The 20,819-nt window shown below is 50.1% G+C and overlaps 1 protein-coding gene across 5 annotated transcripts in view; it reads right to left on the bottom strand.

Annotated features, from left to right (window-relative positions):
- Ssh1 (slingshot protein phosphatase 1) overlaps positions 1-20,819 on the bottom strand; it is a 62,057-nt gene that overhangs the window by 8,196 nt on the left and 33,042 nt on the right. For 4 of the 5 annotated variants that reach the window (NM_001427479.1, XM_063271403.1, XM_039090197.2 and 1 more), the window contains 9 exon segments: positions 1,491-2,040; positions 4,790-4,990; positions 6,604-6,750; positions 7,735-7,781; positions 10,603-10,731; positions 12,249-12,342; positions 13,558-13,752; positions 17,119-17,184; positions 18,275-18,343. In NM_001427479.1, the coding sequence (NP_001414408.1) occupies positions 1,491-2,040; positions 4,790-4,990; positions 6,604-6,750; positions 7,735-7,781; positions 10,603-10,731; positions 12,249-12,342; positions 13,558-13,752; positions 17,119-17,184; positions 18,275-18,343 (1,498 nt within the window). 5 annotated transcript variants of the gene reach the window in all.

The following is a 20,819-nucleotide window of genomic DNA, read 5'->3' as shown; positions in this document are numbered from 1 at the left end:
TGCACGGCCAACTCCTGGCTCAGGCTCACAGGCTGTGTTCTTACCCACCAGCTTAGCCCGTCACCCCTCCCTCTGCTTAGAGTCCCCTGTGCTTCCCTGGGTGCCCAGGACATGGCACCCGGCTGCGCCAACATGCCAGGGGGCTCAGCCACCTCTCACCTCCATTACCCCACTGCAGCACGCACGCGCTACGGTCCCTCACACAGGGGATTCTCTGCCCAGATCATAGCTCCCTGGTCAGCACCGCTCCTCAGCCTGGGCCTAGCAAGTCGCTCCCCATTAGGCCACGGATGATGCACCTCCCCTCTGGGTGCATCAGAGGACAAGCTCTGTCCTCTTTTGTGCCCTTGCGAATAAGTTTGCCTTCCTTTGTCTCATACACGTGGGGCTCAGAGACACAGAGCAGGACCTCACACTGGCCTGACTCACCTTTTAGGTCTAATTCTGCCAGGTTCTGGTGCCAAGTTCCCTGAGCCCATACCCAAGCTGCTCTCCTGGTCACCATGGAGTGACTCACGGTCGGGTCACTGGGGCTAGCCGCAGGACAGTGGTCCCAGACAAAGGCATTTTACGACATCTGTTCTCTCTGAAGGAAGTGGTGGGCAGAGGGGGAGGCATGTAGTTCCTCTTTGGTCTGCAACATACTTCATTACTTAGAGGACAGCAGTGAACTGCCTGGGGTGGCTAGGTCTGTCTGTCTGTCTGTCTGTCTGATTCTCCCTCCCTCAGCATTGTAGCACAAAGTTAAATACAAACCAACTTCCTACCTCAGTGTCCCCACTGAGAGTCGTCACTGCCTATGGAGTGGCAGGGATGGCCAGGGAACATGAAGTTTCTGACCCCAAGCCTTTGGTGAGTACCTGAGAGGCAGAACCCAAAAGTGGCAGCTCCCTTGGCCCTCTGCAAAGACAGCCCTGCTTCTAGGTCACTGCCAGATGTTGGAACAAGGAAGACAGGACCTGGGACCAGCGACTTTCTGAGCAGCCTGAGGTTGTAGTAACCAAGGCACACTGCGCATCACCCCTCAAGGATGGTGGCTATGAGGGACCCAGAGAGCTCGGTATTAACACAAGGCGGAAGATGAGACACCTGGCAAAGCTAACCCACACACGCTGTCACTCTGCCACAGCGGACCACTTAGGAAGGAGATGGCACCTCTGGAGATTTGTTTCAAAGCCATCTGAGATGAAAAGGTTGGGGGGTGAGGGGGATGGGCACTGCTGAGGGTGCAGCGATATGACTCAGGAACACCCTGTATTGACACAGTGAGAACTGGGACAATGGCATGACTCGGGAGCCCCACCTTAGATAAGGGGTCTTCTGCAAGGCTTGAGTGTCCCCACTGTGTACACGTGCTACCTAGGCAGGTATAGCAGTCCCCCTCCCTCTGAAATAAATCCCGTGCGCTGAAGTGGGGACTGTACAGTGAGGGCTGCGGGTCGGGTAGAGATGATGTGGCATGCTGCTCCCCACAGCGGTCCCCAGCCTACCTCAAAGTCATCGGGACAGCTCCTCTTGCTGTTGTTGTTATTTAGGTTTTCCTGGTCAAGCAAACCTCTCTCCAGCTGCGTGGAGGCCCGCCTCCACCTCCCCGGTCTTGGGCTGCCATCCTTCTCCAGCTCCTCCACCTGAGGCAAGGAGCCGCTGCGGGCTTTGGGGCTCCCAAACTCCAGTTTCCTCTTTACATCCTTTTCACACAGCCTGTCACCTTCCTGGGAACTCGGGACCAGCTTGCGCACCTCCACTGGCTGAGCCTCATCCTCTAACAGAGCATCCCTCTCAAGGTCTTCTAAGTGGACCAGGCCACCCGCACCATCACGGTGGGGAAGGAGGAGGGGGTCCGAGAGTCTTCGGAAACAACAGGGGAGAGAGGGTCCTCCCGAGGGCAGGCTTCTCGGGAGCCCGGGGTGGGTGGCATCTTCCAAACAGGGCAGCTGAGTATCCAGGGCGCCATCCAAGGTCTCTGGCAAGAACTCACTGGGCTCTGCTATGGTGTCATCTGCCGGCTGCTGGCGCCACAGTTTGTTATGTCGCTGTTTGCTGTAAGGAGAAAGGGCAGGAGGTGAGCTGAGAGCAGTACCAGCAGGTCCTAGAGGGCCGGGTAGGGGATGGCCTGCAGAGTCAGACGGGGTCAGGAAGCAGGCTTCCCTCTATTCACCGCCTACAGGAGCATCCTTTGGAGACTGCTTGCCATGCGGTAACAATGTGGCAGCTGCAGAGGGAGCTTTGACTGGAGGTTACGCCCCCTCCACCTTCCTGTTTGTGCTTATCTTATTGTGTGAATCTTAGTCAGGACAGGGAGGGCTCCAACCGTGACAGTATCAACCTTTTCACACCTACAATGTGAGAAAACTCAGGGGTCAAGGCAGAAGGCATGGATCAAGCTCTCTGCACACCAGGGTCCTGAGGCAAACGGAGATTCCAGAAAACTCCCAAGTATTTGTTTCAAGCAGAGACTACAGGTCTGTTCTAAATGAGTTCCTCTTTTTATTCCTTTCTTTTTAAGAATCAAGCTCAGGCTAGCCCCAAACTTATTATGTAGCCAAAGCTAGACTTGAGTTCCTGATTCTTCTACCTCTTTCCTTCCAAGTGCTGGGATTACATGCCTGGCTGGAATGAATTCTCCTGATATTTTTTTTTCTTTTCTTCTGATATTTTTAATTATTACTTTCACGTGGCCTTGCGTCTGACAGCAGACATTCTACCACTACCAGCCTTATGGCATTAAAAAGTTATTTTTTACTAATCCTTGAGAATTTCATACCATATATTTTATCATACTTACCCTGGCTTCACCACCCCAATTTGTGTCTTTTAAAACTACCCACTGAGTCCAGTTTATGTTGCCATAACTCATGGATATAGGTCATGTCAGAGCATGGGCAACCCACCAGAAGCCTCCCCCAGAAGCATCAACTGTCAGTGGCTTTCAAGTCAGGGGCAGGGGCTGGCACTGCTTTTATAACACGTTTGAAGGTATAAGCCACGAATAAAAGCAGAGAGAAAGAACTTTACACGACAGAGGTAATCACCAAGATCGCCTCCACCTCCCAGGCTTCAGAGTGAATCCACACTGTGGGGTATGTGGGGTGAGACCAAGAAGCAACTACAGATTGCCTGCAGAAGCTCATCCGTGCACTCCCTCCACTGACTGCAATCCAGGTTCACACCCCACAGTATGGGTCTGCATGAGACCCTTGACTAGACTGCGATGTGGGAAGGCATCAGGTGAACTGGGTCAGGCAACCTTCACTTCAGTTCCCTAAGCTAAGGGAGAGCAATGCATACTTTACCTCCTCCTGCTACTGCCTGGGAACCTGATAGATACTCTTTGAAACAATGTAACAGCCCAGAGATGGCTACAGTGGTTCTCCCAGCCTGCCCAACCCGGCAGGAACACTCTGCCTCTGGATTCCTTCTGTTCTACCCAGAAATAATCCAGGTGGCTGCTTGTGTAGACTGGACACGGAGCTGGGAGAAAGTGAGTCCTCAGATACTGGCATCTGTTCCAGCAGGGTAGGACCTCTGGGGGGAACCCTTACCACCCTTACCACCCCGCCACACACACACCCCCCCACCTCGTGCAGCAAGTGCTTTCTCTTGTGGCAGTCAATGCATGTGGGTGTAAACCTCTTTCCTGGCACACCTGAAGTCACTGTGTGACTTGAGACAAGTTAACCTGTCGGCGTTGCCTCCCTCTGCTCACTTGTAAAGCAAGAAGCTGAACTTTACACTAAGGTGTGGAGCAGTTTTAGCAGCCACACTGGTGAACTTCCGGGAGTCACCCTGCAAAGGACCTGTAGTGACTGCTCCTGAGTCCTCACTGAGCCATGCCAGTTCTTAAACTGCAGTAAAGTGTGCCATCTCGACCACTTCTATCTACACAGCCTGGCAGGACAATTCCCAACACCGCGACACCACCGTCTCCGTAACTGTCCCCGGTGCAGAATGCACACCACCCACTAGTCTCTGTCCCTTCCCTAGCCTCTGGCCACCAAGATCGCATTCTCCATCTCTAGGGACCTCACACAAGCTGGGGCCACACAATTTTTCCTGATAGCCCCAGAGTTTGCTTGGAATGCACTACACATCAGAATTGCCCTTTTATGGTGTGAGGAGATGGGACCTTGATAAATGGCAGAGGCCGGGCTTGAATTTCCGGGTCAGGCAGTTTTCTAGCTTCAGTTCCCTATGCAGCTTCACCCACAATCAGGAGCTCCTTCATCCAACTGCCTTCCTCCAGTGGGCAGAAGAAGATTCCTGTGTGCTCTCCCTGTTTACTGACCCACTCATCCACTGGCGGACTCCGTCTCTGTGCTACCATGAACAACACCGCCTTCAACACAACCTGTGAGCCCGTCCTTCTGGTCTTCCGGGTGTACCATGAGGGACCACCAGCAACTGAGGCTCGGGTGTCACATCCTTAACTTAGAAGATGGAACTGGGCTTGGGGGAATATTGCAGGGCTCATGTGTGGCGAATCAGACTCTTCAGCCTTGAGTTTGGCATAAAGCAGGTACTTAGGAAATGAATTCACTCAAGCCCACACCACATACCAGGACATGCCTTGGATAAGGAGTTAAGTACCTTCCCTTGCCCAGCGAAGACAAGCTTTCTACATGTGCCAACAAAATCAAAACGGATCCCTCCTGGAAGCCACTAATCAGAGTCCGAACAATAGTTGTTTTTTACAAGCCAGCTCCCGGGAGGCTGGCTGCCAGTTGTGGGAGCTCCTGGCAGCTTGGGCAGCGTTGTCTGCCAGCCTGTGTCTAGGTGTTCGTTCACTCACCTTGCATCCAGGATACCTTCATACTCCGACAGCTGCCTCATAAAGCCTGCGTTGGGCCGCGTGATGCTGCGCTTCTGTTTCACATAGTTAAACGCTTTCTCCAGGGGCCAGCCAAACTCCTTCATGGCGTACGCTATGACCGTGGATGCAGACCGGCTCACGCCCATCTTGCAATGGACCAGGCACTTGGAATGGTTCCTTCTGCAGGGATGTGGGTGTGGGGACTGAGAGCAAGGATTAACAGTGTCCCCCACCTACACGTTATCTCACAGCCCCAACCCTTCTCTGCCCTAGTGATCTAACACACCTCTTAAAGGAAATTATCTTCTCTGTGAGATCAGTTGGCCCACAGTGGGAGAACAGATGAACCTGCATGGCCTGACCCAGCTTTCCAATATACCTGGCTTCAGGATGGAATCTCCTCTGTCACTGGGATACGGGAGGCTACCTACAGCCACTTCCCAGGCATCGCTTGAACTGTTAAATGGGAGTTCTGCAAAAGCCACTGAGCCTCGACGGCAGATGGAGGCCTCTGAATGAGCTACTGTCGAAAAACAGGCCAGCAAGGAGAAAACGCTGCGCTCTGGGGAGAGTGAGCGCCCAGAGGGAGCATAGGGGATGACAGCAATCTGGCCAAGAGAGAATGGAGCCAGGGGGAAGATGGAGCCAATCTGCTGCTTGTAAGAAGGCTGTGCTGGCCCGGGCACAGCTGATTTCCGAGATACAAAAGGAACAGTGACTGACCCTCTCCTTGCTGGAGAAGGTGAAGGCTGTAAGGCTGGCAGAGGCTCCAGCAGGGAAGCTAGGATGGGGCCAGGGAGGCTCCTAAGTAAGAGGGTTTTTCGCTGTAGCACAGGAGTGGGAGTTGGGGATGGGGCACGGGGGTCTTTGCCTTGAACTTCAATACAACAGCTGCTCCAAAGGAGAGTAAAGAGGGGCCCCAGGGCTCAGGGACAGTGCAGATGGTCCCATTTCAGGACTGCCCTGTTCTAGGCACACAGGAGCATGGAACTACTCCAGGAAAGGGTACAGCCTGCATTCCTTGGGGAACTCTCCAAGAGCCCGAAGACCAGCATGTACCGGCCCTTTCCAGGAGAGAGCTCCCCAGTGGCATTTGGGTATTGAACCCCAGCTGGCATCTACTGATGATAAACACTGGATTCAATGTCACACTTGAGGGCACCCTGTGAATAAGGCCCACTCTGGTGTCTGGTGTTTCTGCACATTTACAGGTTGTTATGAATGTTCTTAAGGGATGGATGTGTACAGCGCTTTGTATGTCCATGTGGACGATTACATGTTATCACTTGGATCAAAGGTTATTGTGTTGTGTGTTCTTTCATGTGGCGATTTAGTTGAGTTCAAGAGAGTGTGTGGTGGCTGCAGACACTGGGCCGCCACAGAATTAGGGTGTAAATTTCTGGCATGGTGGCAACCTGTCTTGGGAACTGGATGGGTAGAGAGAGAGAGAGAGATTGTTGCCAGGCTCAGAGAGAGGCTATCAGCAGTGTGATATGGGATGGAGCAGAGTGGGTGAGATGCTTTGCTGACAGAGATGAAGATATCAAACAGATGTCATGGGGTGCTATGGTGCTGGACCTAGTGCAGGATAAAAGACAGCATTATTTTAATTTTACTGCAACAGGAAGCTAAAACGAAAACAATGGTCGACCAGATAGTCCCACCTCTTCAGACATTAGGCTTCTGTATCCAGGATGACCTCTCCTGTCTGCGGTTAGCTTCCTTATCCAGCCCGGCCTGCTACTCATTCCTGCCCCACCATTCCTCCCGAGGCTGCCTTCCCACAGGCTTACTTCGCTTTGTTTATGAACTGATAGGCCTCATTCCAGTGGGCAAGAAGGTCCGTGGTCTCCTCGTCATATACTCGGATGTTATGGTATGCAAACAGGCCAGGGAAAAAATTGTCGATTTCTCTAGTGACATTTAAAATGTAGTCGACCCTGAAAAGAAGCAAAGAGCCCAGAGAATCAGAACAAGGGACAGGAAAAGCAAAGTTACAAAAATCTGGCAGAGAAAAGTCAAAGAATATGCACACCACGGGACATGCCTTTGTGGTGAGAGGTCTGTTTACTTATTTATTTATTTTGCTTAATCGTCATCTTTTGCGTGAGTTTTCTTCATAGGACAAGAATACATTATTCAAAAGTAACCCACGTCATATCAAAACCCCTTCACTTAATGGTACATTCAAGACCAGTTTGGGTTATAGAGCAAGACACTGTCTTAAAAACAAAACAAAACTTCCGCTCTTAAAATAGTTAAAAAGCAGAATGTGCTTCTCTAACTCTCGTCCTGTTTGAGGGCATCTGCTAACCCAGACTCTACAGCCCTCCCTCCACCCTGACCCAGCACACTCATTTCCTGAAAACCAAAACAGTTTTGGTAACTGGAAAGGGTCTCAAATAGGTTTCGCCAAGCATAACAACGCCTCAAAGAGAGCTCCCTGAATCACCGTATTTATTCCCGGTTAGACTGTAGCATGAGGACAGACACTGCTGGGGGGATACCTCTCACCGGAAGTTCTAAGGGTGTACTTTAAACTCTGTTTAGCCTCAGTTTTCAACTGCAGCAGGTTCAAGAAGGCCAGCTCCTTGGACCACAGAACGGTGATTTCGTGACTGCTTTCTTCACAGGCTTGGTTTAAAGGTTTGCTCCTGCCACTGAACATTTCTTAGAGACAGACAAGTTCCTGCCCAGCAATGACTGCCCAAGGCCAGGCTGTCCTCCATCCCCCAGGGTGACTAAGTTGCACCCAGACCCCCACAATCACCTCCGACTCCAGGAAGAATCTAGAAACCACGGATTACTGGGTCTAGTGCTCCGAAGCACATGAGCCCCTCCAGCCATTGCAGAGACCAGGCTGAGGCAATGGCAGGGCAGAGGCTACCTATGCTGCCTGGAGAGGTGGGGAAGAGGGGACTCACCCTGAGCCCTGCAGCTCCTCCAGATTGGATGCATTCCACTCGGAGCCCTGGAAACAGATCATACAAAGCCCTGTGAGTGTTAACACTCCAGTCTCAGAACTACTTTCGGCACAGAGAGGCTCACAACCATCTGTAATGGGATCAGATGATGCCCTCTTCTGGTGGGTCTGAAGACAGCTACAGTGTATTCACTTACATAAACTAAATAAATAATTCTTAAAAAAAAAAAAAAGAGTTCCCACCCTCTGACCCGGTAATTCTGAGTTACAAACACCTCTTCCAAGGAAATAACCAGGGCTCACACAGACCCTTAGGAACACAGGAGGGACATTTAGGGCTATTCATGGGAAAAACCATGGGACTCAGTAACATAAATGACAATAGATCCTGATGATGGGCACTTCAAAACAAACCATCCCATTACACAGAAGGCAGAGGCAGGAGCATTGCCATGAACTTGAGATTCAAGGCCAGCCAGGAGTATATAGTAGGAGTTGTTTGGTAACTTTTTTTTTTTTTTACACAATAACCTTTTTTTTTTAGAGATTTATTAATTTATTATATATACAACATTCTGCCTGTATCCCTGTGGGTCAGAAGAGGGCCTTGGATCTCATTACAGATGGCTGTGAGCCACCATGTGGTTGCTGGGAATTGAACTCAGGACCTGTGGAAGAGCAGTCAGTGCTCTTAACCTCTGAGCCTTCTCACTAGCCCTGTAAGGGTTGTTTGGTAAAATAATCATCATGATGGTGCAAGGAGGCGATACTCAAGAAACAAAAAAAACAAAGAGGGAGACAAAGTCTACTCAGGAGCAGTACAGGCAGAGCGTCTGCTGTCTACACAGCATCAGAGAAAGCCAGTGCTGGGCCCCGGGTTCCAATCCTAGCCCTAAAGGAAACTGAACAACGGACAAATTAACACAGCAAAATGCTGTGAGTGACAGCCTCCCTGTGGGAGTTGGGAATAGTTTTCCTCCCTTCAAATGACTTGTTTCCAACTGTCTATAGCCTGTGTGAGTGGATACATTGATACACTGTATCCAATTGTCTATAGCTGTGTGACTGGATACATTGATACACTGTATCCAACTGGCTATAGCTGTATGACTGGATACAACGATACATTGTATCCAACTGGCTATAGCTGTGACTGGGTACATTGATACATTATATCCAACTGGCCATAGATGTGTGACTGGATACATCGATACATTGTATCCAACTGGCTATAGCTATGATTGGGTACATTGATACATTGTATCCAACTGGCTGCAACTGGATACATTGATACATTGTATCCAACTGGCTATAGCTGAGTGACTGGATACATCGATACATTGTACCCAACTGTCTATAGCTGTGTGACTGGATACATTGATACATTGTATCCAACTGGCTATAGCTGAGTGACTGGATACATCGATACATTGTACCCAACTGTCTATAGCTGTGTGACTGGATACATTGATACATTGTATCCAACTGGCTATAGATGTGTGACTGGGTACATTGATACATTGTATCCAACTGGCTATAGCTGTGTGACTGGGTACATTGATACATTGTATCCAACTGGCTATAGCTGTGTGACTGGGTACATTGATACATTGTATCCAACTGGCTATAGCTGTGTGACTGGGTACATTGATACATTGTATCCAACTGGCTATAGCTGTGTGACTGGATATGTTGATACACTGTATCATTAAAAACTCTCCCATTCCTAGTCAAGGAGCTGGGAAGAGAAACACAAAGGGCAACCACTGATGCACTTGAAAATGCAGCCACTCAGTCCTAGAAAGACCCTCCCTGTCTTCGTATCTCAGTCTCCTTGCCGACTTCCTCTCCTGAGCTCCCCAGGTCCTCTGGGGCTCAGGGTTTGGTCATCAAGCAATGTGAGCTGGACTTTCACATCTCAGAGGCAGCCTGGAGCAGAAAATTCCTTTAACATCTGCTCACAGGAAGAATGCACAGGCACCCCGGCTCCCCAGTCTCCACCAGCTCCACAGAGCTGAGTCCTTTGGCTATGACCACCACCTAGTGGAGAGAGTGGAGGGAGTCGCCTTCTCACATCTCAGTGGATAAAGTAGGAGACCTGTACATGCGGGGACAGTCACATATAAACAAGAATATAAAATATATACGTTCAATGCTCAGGAGGCTGAGGTAGAAGATCACAACTCTGGGCTAGCCTGAGCTGAGCTACAGAGTGAGCTTCTGTCTCCAAACCTACTTAAAGCCCCCCCACCGTGTGTGTGTGTGTGTGTGTGTGTGTGTGTGTGTGTGTGTGTACATATGTATATACATAGAGACATCTATTTATGAAGACTGAAGGGGCCCCTCGGTGGCTAATACCATCTTCCTTCCACTCCCATAATGAAACACTTTCTCTTCTAAGCAGTCAATGTCCATAACCAAGCCTACAGACTCTGCACTTGCCGACTCCAGAATGTACCTCACTTAGCCATCGTAATCACTCGATGAGGGGGAGAGACAAGTTGACTCAGTGGGGTGGGGGTGGCTACATAGGGCAGGTAAAGTGCTGGAGCGGGAACATGGCCTTGCTGGGTCTGACTTTCAATTCATGATCCCCTGGCTAATTTTAGCAACCTGCTTGCCTTTGAAAATTGGCCAGTTGCCTTCTATGGAGATTTACGTACAGCCTGAAGATGCCGAGTGCAGGAGACACAGTGGGGGTGGGGTGTATCCTTCGGTGGACTCTGAGGGGAATGGCTCAGCTACCTGTGTTTCTGGTAGGTGCTAAGGCACAACCTTATCTGGGTTGTATATGTCTGTGAGTATGCTCCCAAAGGAAGTCCCAAAATTAGGTCCCCAAACCAGGTCCCACCAGAACTGGGATTCTTACAAGATAAAGATGGTCAAAGATAAGGGAGGGCTTGTCCATCTGGCCCAAGATGAGCAGCATCTCGTTATCGATGAACTCCTTGAACTCTTTCAGGTTGCAGTTCATTTGCTTCTCCAGCTCATTTCGGATCTATGGGCAGGACAAACAGGAGAGATGGGGAGCGGAACCTATCAGAAGTGATCTGTGGGCGGGATAGGAGTGATGGGGGCGTAACCTATTGGAAGTGATCTGTGGGCAGGATAGGAGTGATGGGCAGAACCTATCAGAAATGATCTGCTCGGGTTGGGGATTTAGCTCAGTGGTAGAGCGCTTGCCTAGGAAGCGCAAGGCCCTGGGTTCGGTCCCCAGCTCCAAAAAAAAGAACAAAAAAAAAAAAAAAAAAAGAAATGATCTGCTCAAACAGGAAGGAGCCCACCTCTGCACAGGTGTGAAGCCACAGTGGGAACTGTGACTATCTACAAAAAGTGTGAGTTTGTCCTCATTCTCTTGCCCAGGGTAATGCATTTAGACACAGGTAGCGCATCTGTGTGGAGTGCAGGCATTCACTCTCTCTACCTACAATGTAACCCAACTAGAGGAAGCCCATTGTCCTCAACAAAGAAATATGGTTTTTTTCTAAGTTTTTTTCTATTGAGTTTAAAACCTACACATTTACAGTGAAGTACCAAATACACTGCAGTGGGAAGGTAAAGTCGCTTTCTAGAAGGAAAAGGGATAACAGCATGATTTTTTTTTTTTTTTTAGAGTATTAACCAGTTAAAGACAAGAATTAAAGGTTGAGGTAGGAATTTGAGTGAGCCTTGAAGTCAGAGAACTTCTGTAATGGTCCTAGAATTAAAGTTGTGTGCAACCCAAGGCGGGGCCCTAGATTTGTTTGAGTGTTCGGTTTACATGTATGGCTGTGCACCATGTGCCTGCAATGCCTGCACAGGCCAGAAGAGGGCGGCAGAGCTCCTCTAGAAGGTGTTTATGCAGGGCTGCGAGCTACCATACCGGCACTGGGTATAGCACTCAGATGATCTGGAGAAGGAGCCAGTATAATTATTATTACTATTATTACTATTACCACTATTATTGTTATTATTAATTATAGCAATGGACGAAGGAAAAACTGACCTGGGAGAAGCTTAAAAGGCACAGGGAGAAACCTGAGAATTACATCTCCTGTACAGCACAAGGCTGAGGGGAAACACAGATGCACAAAAGAACACTGCTGACTGAGGTCCCTCGGAGGACTCCAAGGACCTGTCCTCAGGGCTCAGAGAGGGCAGGCAACCTGCCCATGGTCTCCAGAATTAGACTAAAACCGAATGCTAAGCCCAGGACCTCCACAGACAGTGCCACTGCAGAGCAAAGTGTGGGGAGCCTCTAGCATGGACGAATGCACACATATTATACAACAAAAGATCCCGGGCCTGCCTCTGCTGAGAAGTTGGCAAGACAAACTCGTGTGATAGCTTTGTGCTTGCTATGGGCCTCGAGGGAGGGTTGGGGAAACAGGGACAGAGGGGGAGAGAGGGGGGAGGGTTGGGGAAACAGGAGGGAGGGGAAGGGGGAAAGGAATGGTTCATAGAGGTGGTAGGTGAGTGGGGAAGGGGGAGGAGAATATTTCAGAGGCAATGGTAGGTGACGGGAGGATGCCTTACTTCCTTAGAAGTCACATTCTCAAGGTCCTGGCTCATCATGATACTCCGGAGTTTGGCTTTAATGAGACGCTCAGTTCTTTCTCCTTCTGTCGGCCTAGGAGGAAAACATATAGGAAGCTAATATACATTTAAACATCTCTACCGTATAGAGAGACACCTCACAGGGACCTCACACCCTCGGTGGTTCTCAACAGGCACAGGGTGTTGTGGGTGTGTGTTCAGCATGGGCGGGGTAGAGAAGCTCCGTCTCCAGTCCCACAGGAGCCCACATAGAAAGAGAGCAGGCCTGGGTAGGGGACCCGCTGCCCATACAGGTCACTTATAGTAACGGCCAACACCCTGGGCTGTCAGTCCCCACCTGACCCTTCTACCTCGGGCCACTGCTGTATCCTCATTAAGTGTTCCCATGAAATGAGAGTCTGGGCACTCCCTGTCAGGTCTGCAGGCCAGCCCTGCTAATTAGCTCTCAGGGCCATGGAGTGGAGACCTGGATGGTCCACTCCCCAGCTGACTTCAAATGTCTCAATCAGCACCATCCTTCCGTCTCTTCTCATGACATCTTGGTTGTGTCTGGTCATTTCTCTCAAAACCAGAATCTCAGCTAACACCTCGCTCTGGGGGAATGGGAGAGTGTGGGCTCAGGTCACTGTCTTTGCTGAGGGTGCTGTGAAGGCGCAGACAGCCCTCTGGATCAAGGTACCCAAGACCGAAGACTCTGCACCTACAATTCTAAGTGAAGCAGGGATTAGAACCTAAGGGGACACGGTTTAGGTACAGAGCGCAGATGTAGCAGGGCGGCATGTTCCTGTATTGATCTGATGAAGTGGGGGACTGCTCCCCACAATTGTCTCTAAAGGGAAAGAGGGTGTGTCTATGAGGGGCTGAGGCCCTTGTGAGGTTTCTTCGTCTATAGTGTACACACACACACACACACACACACACACACCTTTTAGAGCAGTGGTTCTCAACCTGTGGGTCATGACCCCTTTAGGACGGTCGTGTCAAATGACTCTTTCACAGGGGTCGCCCAAGATCATCAGAAAACACAGATATTTACATTGTGATTCACAACAGTAGCAAAGTTACTGTTATGAAGTAGAAACAAAAATAATTTTATGGTTGGGGAGTCAGCTCATTATGAGAACCTGTATTCAAGGGTCACAGCATTGGGAAGGTTGAGAACCTCCGGCCCACAGGTACAGGTTCCGTCAGGTTAAACCTGTCCTAGGAAGGGGTTCTCAGTCAAGGGGCTGCAAGGGACCCTGAGAGGACCGTATTGATCAGTGTGGGAGGCAGCTTCTGCACATACTTGTCCACGAACAGCGCGGGGGAGTCGGGCCTCGTGGACTCCAGGTCCTGCATGGCGTTCCATTCATTGATGCAGCTCTGCTCCGAGCTGATGCAGCTCTCATAGTAGGTGGCCCAGATGAGTGCCACTCCCCCCGGGAAGTAGTTATGTCTCCGAGCCACTTCACAGGCCTTGTGAAGCACTTGCAAGGCAGACCTGGGAGGGACAAGGAGAGAGAAACTCCGGATGGGGCGGGGCGGGGCGGGGCGGGGCGGGGCAGGGCCGGGGCCCAAGGGAGCGGGGTGCAAGGGGGCCGCTAGGGGAATCGGGTTCTGCAGCTCACCAAGGGTGCTCCCTTTACCAGCAGTGGAACAAGCAATTCAGAAAGGATTCCCTCTTGGAGGCGCTGCTCACAAGGTGTGTGAAGGACACAGAGCTAGATACAGCTATCAACTCCCTCCCAGAGGCTGTATCAATTAAGGGGGCAAGCAGATAGGCTATCCCTCACCATTTCCAAAAGAATAAACAGATGCAAGCAGCAGACCCCATCCCATTGCCCCTAAGTCTTCCAAGCTGGTCGGGTCGCATTCCAGCAACCAACTCCAAAGACTTGAGATCTGCAGGCAGGGCTGTACTGCAGGCATCTATGGGCTGTTTAAAGAACAGCAGGGGGTTGGGGATTTAGCACAGTGGTAGAGCGCTTGCCTAGCAAGTGCAAGTGCAAGGCCCTGGGTTCAGTCCTCAGCTCAAAAAAAAAAAAAAAAAACCCAAAAAAACCAAAACAAACAAACAAAAACCAGCAGGGGCTCCGAATGCACTTCGGACCTGCTTCTCTGTATGTAACATCTTGGGGATAGGGGGGCTTTAAAATGTGTATGCTTTATTTAGTTAGCATTTTTTATTTCTTTGAAGGCTAGCCTTATCCTTTGAGACAGGGTCTTTAAAAAAAAAGTATTTAATGTATGTGAGTACACTGTTGCTATTGTCAGATACACCGGAAGAGGGCATCGGATCTCTTTACAGATGGTTGTGAGCCGCCATGTGGTTGCTGGGAATTGAACTCAGGACCTCTGGAAGAACAGTCAGTGCTCTTAAGCGCTGAGCCATCTCTCCAGCCCTGCCTTTTTTTTTTTTTTTTTTTTTTTTTATTTCTTTTGACAAGAACTGAAGGCTGAGAATTTCTCAGGGAATGGACAGCTGAGGGAGGTATGGCAGAAGCAGAAGAGGACGGCGATGGCGCGCAGATAGAGCAAAGCAGCCCAACCATCCGTTTGTCTGTCTGTCTGTCCCACCATCAGGGCAGGATGAGAAAATAAACTTTAGTCAAATGTTTATTAAATTCAGTTCTAGTTCGTAAAATAGGGGGTGGGTAAAACCAACCACCGCTGCCACAAACGATGATAATTAATATCGATTGAAACAACTTGGCTAAAGAGAAAGCCGCAGCGATTATCCAAAGAAACACTGCGGGTCAGAAGGCGGACTTCCTTAGCCCCGCCCACCTCGAATGACCCGGAAGTGAGCATAGCCTAGAGTAGCGGCCGGAAGGGAGGAACCACTAACTGGGTGGCCTGAGAGGGTCCTTTGGGGCTCTCTTCTCCCTGAACAAGAGGAGTCGTTTGGAAACGCTCATCTTAGGCATCTCAGGCTTGAAGTTTCTCCTAGTTTACTCCAACTCTTTTGTTCTCGCACATGAACGGTTTAGCTAATGGGAGTAAACAACCTTTCACACCACAGCGCAGCCTGACATTGGACCTGCAAACCTGTTAAGCTACACCTACTTTGAATGTGTGGCCCCAGGCTGGACACACCCAAGAGAGACCCGTTAAGAGGAAGCTGGACCTGGAAGCTGCAAACAGTGCCAAGTCCAGCCAGTGTAGAGGGTCATGCCACCTTCCCTTCCCCGGGATCCTGGCTCTTCAGCTGGTGTTCTGTGGTCTGACCACCAAGAGAACACTCCCCATCTTTCTTGGCATGACACGCTAGTTTGTTCATACCTGTGTAAACATCTCCTTTCAAGATGCTTTAAACTCCAAGAGGCAACCAGGGTCTATCTCCCGACCCCGTTGTGTCTCTCCACTCCAGCCGAGCAGAGTGCTTGGACCTTAACTGCACAAACCTAGCACCTACTGTGTGCCAGGTACAAGGAATAAGTGAATGTACCCCAGGATGGCGTTCAGTAGGTCAGCAGGCAAAGCCTCATCTTCAACAGTAATACCTTTCTTTAAATGGGTAAGGAACTTAGATGGAACATTTCCCAACAAAGACACACATATATAAAATGTATATACATCATTGGGAGAATGTAACAAAAAGACACAGAGGAGGGCTGGGAGGCTCAGTGGGCAAGAGCAGGTGCTGTTTGAGCAAAGAACCAGAGTCCCCTGCACCCATGTCTTCTGCTCACAGGCTAGAGGGTCCTACACTCTTTTCCAGCCTCCACGGACCCCACAATCCGAGCCTGCACCTACAAAAAGGCATGCAGACACATACAACTAAAATAAAAACTGCTGATCGAGATACAACTCCACAGTCACCGAGATGGTGATCAATAAACAAAAATAATGTTGACAGGGACCTGGAGAAACTGGACTACTGAAGACCTGTGCAGCTACGGTAAGAAATAAACACCTTGGGGATAAACAATAGGGTAGGGCTGGAGAGATGGCTCAGCGGTTAAGAGCACTGACTGCTCTTCCAGAGGTCCTGAGTTCAAATCCCAGCAACCACATGGTGGCTCACAACCATTTGCACTGGGATCTGATGCCCTCTTCTGGTGTGTCTGTAGAGGGCTACAGTGTACTTATATAAAAATAAATAAATCTTTAACAACAACATCAACAACAACAGCAAATCCAAATAGGGCAGAGGGTTCTTCAGTGCCATAGAGTCTTCCCCTCAACATGAGGGAGCCTGAGCATGATGTAAGGAGACTGAGATGCAGGACAAATAACAGGGTGAATGCTCTCGGAGGTCCCTACAAGAGAGGGTTCATAGCAACAGAAAGCACAGAATCTTCAGGGGCCAGAGGGGTGAAGGGGGACTTCCTGTTGGGGTGATGGGAATGTTCTAACAGTGGATGAGAGAGAGTTAGCTGCGTGACCCTGAATCAAACATCTCCAAACAGCTAAGGTGGCCAGTTATGTTATGGAAGATTTGCTTCTGAACACCCATGCACCCACACACGCACACAAAATTAGCTTCCAAATACAAGTGATCATTTCTTTTTTTTTTTTTTTTCTTTTTCTTTTTTTCGGAGCTGGGGACCAAACCCAGGGCTTGCCTAGCAAGCGCTCTACCACTGAGCTAAATCCCCAACCCCCAAGTGATCATTTCTTTTCTGTTGTTTTGTTTGTTTGTTTTTTTGAGATGGGGTTTTCTCTGTGCAGCCATGGCTGTCCTATGTAGACCACTATGTAGACCAGGCTGAATTCGAACTTACAGAAACCCACCTGCCACTGCTTCCCAAGTGCTGGCATTAAAGGTGTGCACCACCACTACCCGGCTACGATCGGCTTTTCTATTCATTCTGCCAAGTATAAAATGCTGCTAATGAGTTCAAAGTCCCCCAAGCACACTTACCACATGGCCTGGACAGACACCGGCTTGAATATGTGCATCCTGCCCGCCGTGCTCACACTGAACCCCCTGAGGAGGGAAAACAGGAGACTGAGTGAGAACTCAAGCTTCCAGTCAAGCCCCTTAAGACTCTGGGTAGGTAGGCCCTCCCTAGACTTGCTGTCCGACGAGGGCAAAAGCAGACCAGCACCATCTTGGTACCCCAAGAGTGAGTTACCCTGTGGCGTTTCCCTCATCTGTGCACTCTGGGTCACAACCTGTACTGGCTGGTTTTGTGTGTCAACTTGATACAAGCTGGAGTTATCACAGAGAAAGGAGCCTCCCTTGAGGAAATGCCTCCATGAGGCCCAGCTGTAGGGCATTTTCTCAATTAGTGATCAATGGGGGAGGGGGGAGGACCCAGCCCATTGTGGGTGGGGCCAGCCCATTGTGGGTGGGGCCATCCTGGGCTGGTGGTCCTGGGTTCTATAAGAGAGCAGGCTGAGCAAGCCAGGGGAAGGAAGCCAGTAAGTAACATCCCCCCATGGCCTCTGCATCAGCTCCTGCTTCCTGACCTGCTTGAGTTCCAGTCCTGACTTCCTTTGGTGATGAACAGCAATGTGGAAGTGTGAGCTGAATGAACCCTTTCCTTCCCAGCTTGCTTCTTGGTCATGATGTTTGTGCAGGGATAGAAACCCTGACTGACACACAGCCCCAAGAAGGTCCTGAGTGAGTATTCCATAGCAACAGACTGGTGTGACACCCCCGCATTGATACTTCCTGAGCGAAATCCCTGAAGGAGACCCAGAACAGCTGTCCTATGGGCCTGACTGGACAGGGACACCACTGAAGGGATCAGTCCGCCACACAAGATTATCCAAAGATGTGGCCCTGTTTGTTAGTGCTTTGGGGTATAGGGAATGGTAAGTATCTAAAAATGTTTGTTTTATGTGTATGTGTAACTGCGTGACTGTGTACCAAGTGTGTGCCTGCTGCACACGGAGGCCCAACTGAGGGTGCAGGATCCCCTGGAATGGCAGACAGGAAGTTGTAAGCTGCCATACGGGTGCTAGGAACCAAACCCACATCATCTACAGGAGCAGCCGGGCCTCTGAGCTTCCGAGCCGTTTCTCCAGCCCCCCAGAAGAGAATCTTTCCAAGTATCACAGTGTGTCCATACCCGTCCCCATCAAGGTGGATCTTGGTGTCGCTCCACAGTCGAAGGACCATCCCGATTGTACAGCTTTTGCTGAGTGGGGAAGAGAAGACACCGAGTCAGTGTCTGCCCTGTGTATGCAGTCTTCCCTCAGTTTCCTTGTCTAGCAGACCTGCTGGCCTGACACCAGCCTCGGGGTCTGTGGTGGGGAGGGGTTTGCAGCCTGTCTGGGGGGGCACTCTTCAGTCATGGCTGGATTCTAGAGGACACAGGCATGGGGTGGCGGTAACTCCACAACTACAGAAGCTCTTGGGGTAGTGGGGATGCAGCAGAGAGCCGGCAAGCAGTCAGCGACAGCCCATACCAGGCTTCTGTCCTGGGTAACAGGAGATGGGAGGTCCCCCAGTCTCACTGTTCACTCAGACTTCTGTCTGTCTGTATGTCTGTCTGTCTGTCTACCTTTTGTGCTGCTGCCACTTTACAAACTGCTTCAATCCAGTTCTGTTTTGCCCATCCTAGCAGTGAACTGATACACTGGCGCCACGGTTACAGAGTCTTATCAGAAGGGTCTCTCAGATCGTGATGAAACCCTTGAGGCATTTAAGGGCTGGCTCTTGAGAAACTGCAGCGATTGTGCCTGAGCAACACCACAGCCCTCAGGAATTCCGAGTTTCTATCTTTGCCAGGTGGTTTACAGGCTCTGGGCCCAGGGGTGGTTGTGGGGGAGGGTGGGGAGAGGGTAACATTACTCCCTCCTCTGCCCGGTGACTCCCACTCCAGAGATACCGCCTGCCTGTACTATCCTGCCTTTCAGTAGGCGTGGGAAAGGAAGTTGGCTTTTTTTTTTTTTTAATTATTTAATGAAGGAGTGCTCTGCTGCATATACATCTACAGGCCAGAAGAGGGCATCAGATCCCCTTATAGTTGGTCGTGAGCCACCATGTGGTTGCTGGGAATTGAACTCAGGATCTTTGGAGGAGCAACCACTATTCTTAATGGCTGAGCTTTCTCAGCAGCCTGGGAAGGAAGTTTTTTTTTTTTTTTTTTTTCCTTTTCTTTTTTTTTTTTCGGAGCTGGGGACCGAACCCAGGGCCTTGCGCTTGCTAGGCAAGCGCTCTACCACTGAGCTAAATCCCCAACCCCAGGGAAGGAAGTTTTTAAGGTAGCGATTCTCAACCTGTGGGTGTTGAGACCTCAAAAGACCATTGGGAAACACAGATATTTACAATATGGTTCATAAAAGCAGGAATCATTTTATGCGGGCTGGAGAGATGGCTCAGCGGTTAAGAGCACTGACTGACCTTCCGAAGGTCCTGAGTTCAATTCCCAGCAACCACATGGTGCCTCACAACCATCTGTAATGGGATCTGATGCCCTCTTCTGGTGTGTCTGAAGACAGCCACAGTGTACTCATAAGTAAAATAAATAAATCTTAAGAAAAAAGAAAATAAAATCATTTTATGGTGAAAGGGGGGGGTTCACCTCAACAGAAGGAGCTATATATATTACAGGGTTGTAGCATTAGGAAGGTTGAGAACCACTGGTTTAAGACTTCCAGGTTCAGAAGGAGATACAGAAACAAAGTCTGGAGCAGAGACTGAAGGAATGGCCATTCAGAGCCTGCCCCACCTGGGGATCCATCCCATATACATACAGCCACCAAACCCAGACAATATTGCTGATGCCAAGAAGTGCAGGCTGACAGGAGCCTGATATAACCATCTCCTGAGGTGAATACAGAGGTGAACACTCGCAGCCAACCACTGAACTGAGAAAGGGGTCCCCATTGGAGAAGGAGTTAGAGAAAGGATTGAAGGAGCCAAAGGGGTTTGCAACCCCATAAGAACAACAATACCAACCAACCAGAGCTCCCAGAACCTAAACCACCATCCAAAGAGTACACATGGACAGACCCATGGCTCCACCTGCATATGTAGCAGAGGATGGCCTTGTTGGGCACCAATGGGAGGAGACACCCTTAGTCCTGCCAAGGCTGGACCCCCCAGTGTAGGGGATTGTCAGGGCAGGGAGTCAGGAAGGGGTGGGTGGTTGAGTGGGAAAACACCCTCATACAGGAAGGGGGAGGAGGATGGAAACTGGGAAAGGGGTTAATATTTGAAATGGAAATTTAAAAAAATCCAATAAAATTTTTATTTGAAAAGATTTCCAGGTTCAACTGGACTAAGCCTCTGGGCTGGAAATCCCCCTCTTTCCCGCTTGCTGTTCTAGGCGTCTGTACAGGGCTAACTCTACTTCCTGTATGGTGCTGGAGATGAGACGTGTGCTGAGCCCCACAGCGCTGGCCTCCTTTACACACAGCAACGTGGAAAAAGCTAGTGGACTGATGTCTCTGGAGGACTAGGGCCCAGCGCACTCTGCGACCGTGACAAAGATGGCAAGAATGCCATCGCCATGGCTGTCACTGCCACGTGAGGACATCGGTCCCATAGAACTCACAATGAAGTTGGACAGTGATGGAGGGGCGACACACACAGGAAGTGGGGTTAGGGAGACTGCATCGTCACCAGTCACAAGTGATGCTGGAGGGGCGGGTGGGAGGGAGTGTGGG

The sequence above is a fragment of the Rattus norvegicus genome, chromosome 12 (assembly GCF_036323735.1).
Source record: "Rattus norvegicus strain BN/NHsdMcwi chromosome 12, GRCr8, whole genome shotgun sequence".
Lineage (NCBI taxonomy): Eukaryota > Metazoa > Chordata > Mammalia > Rodentia > Muridae > Rattus > Rattus norvegicus.
The sequence above is the reverse complement of the archived record's forward strand: the minus strand, read 5'-3'. Positions and strand labels throughout refer to the sequence as shown.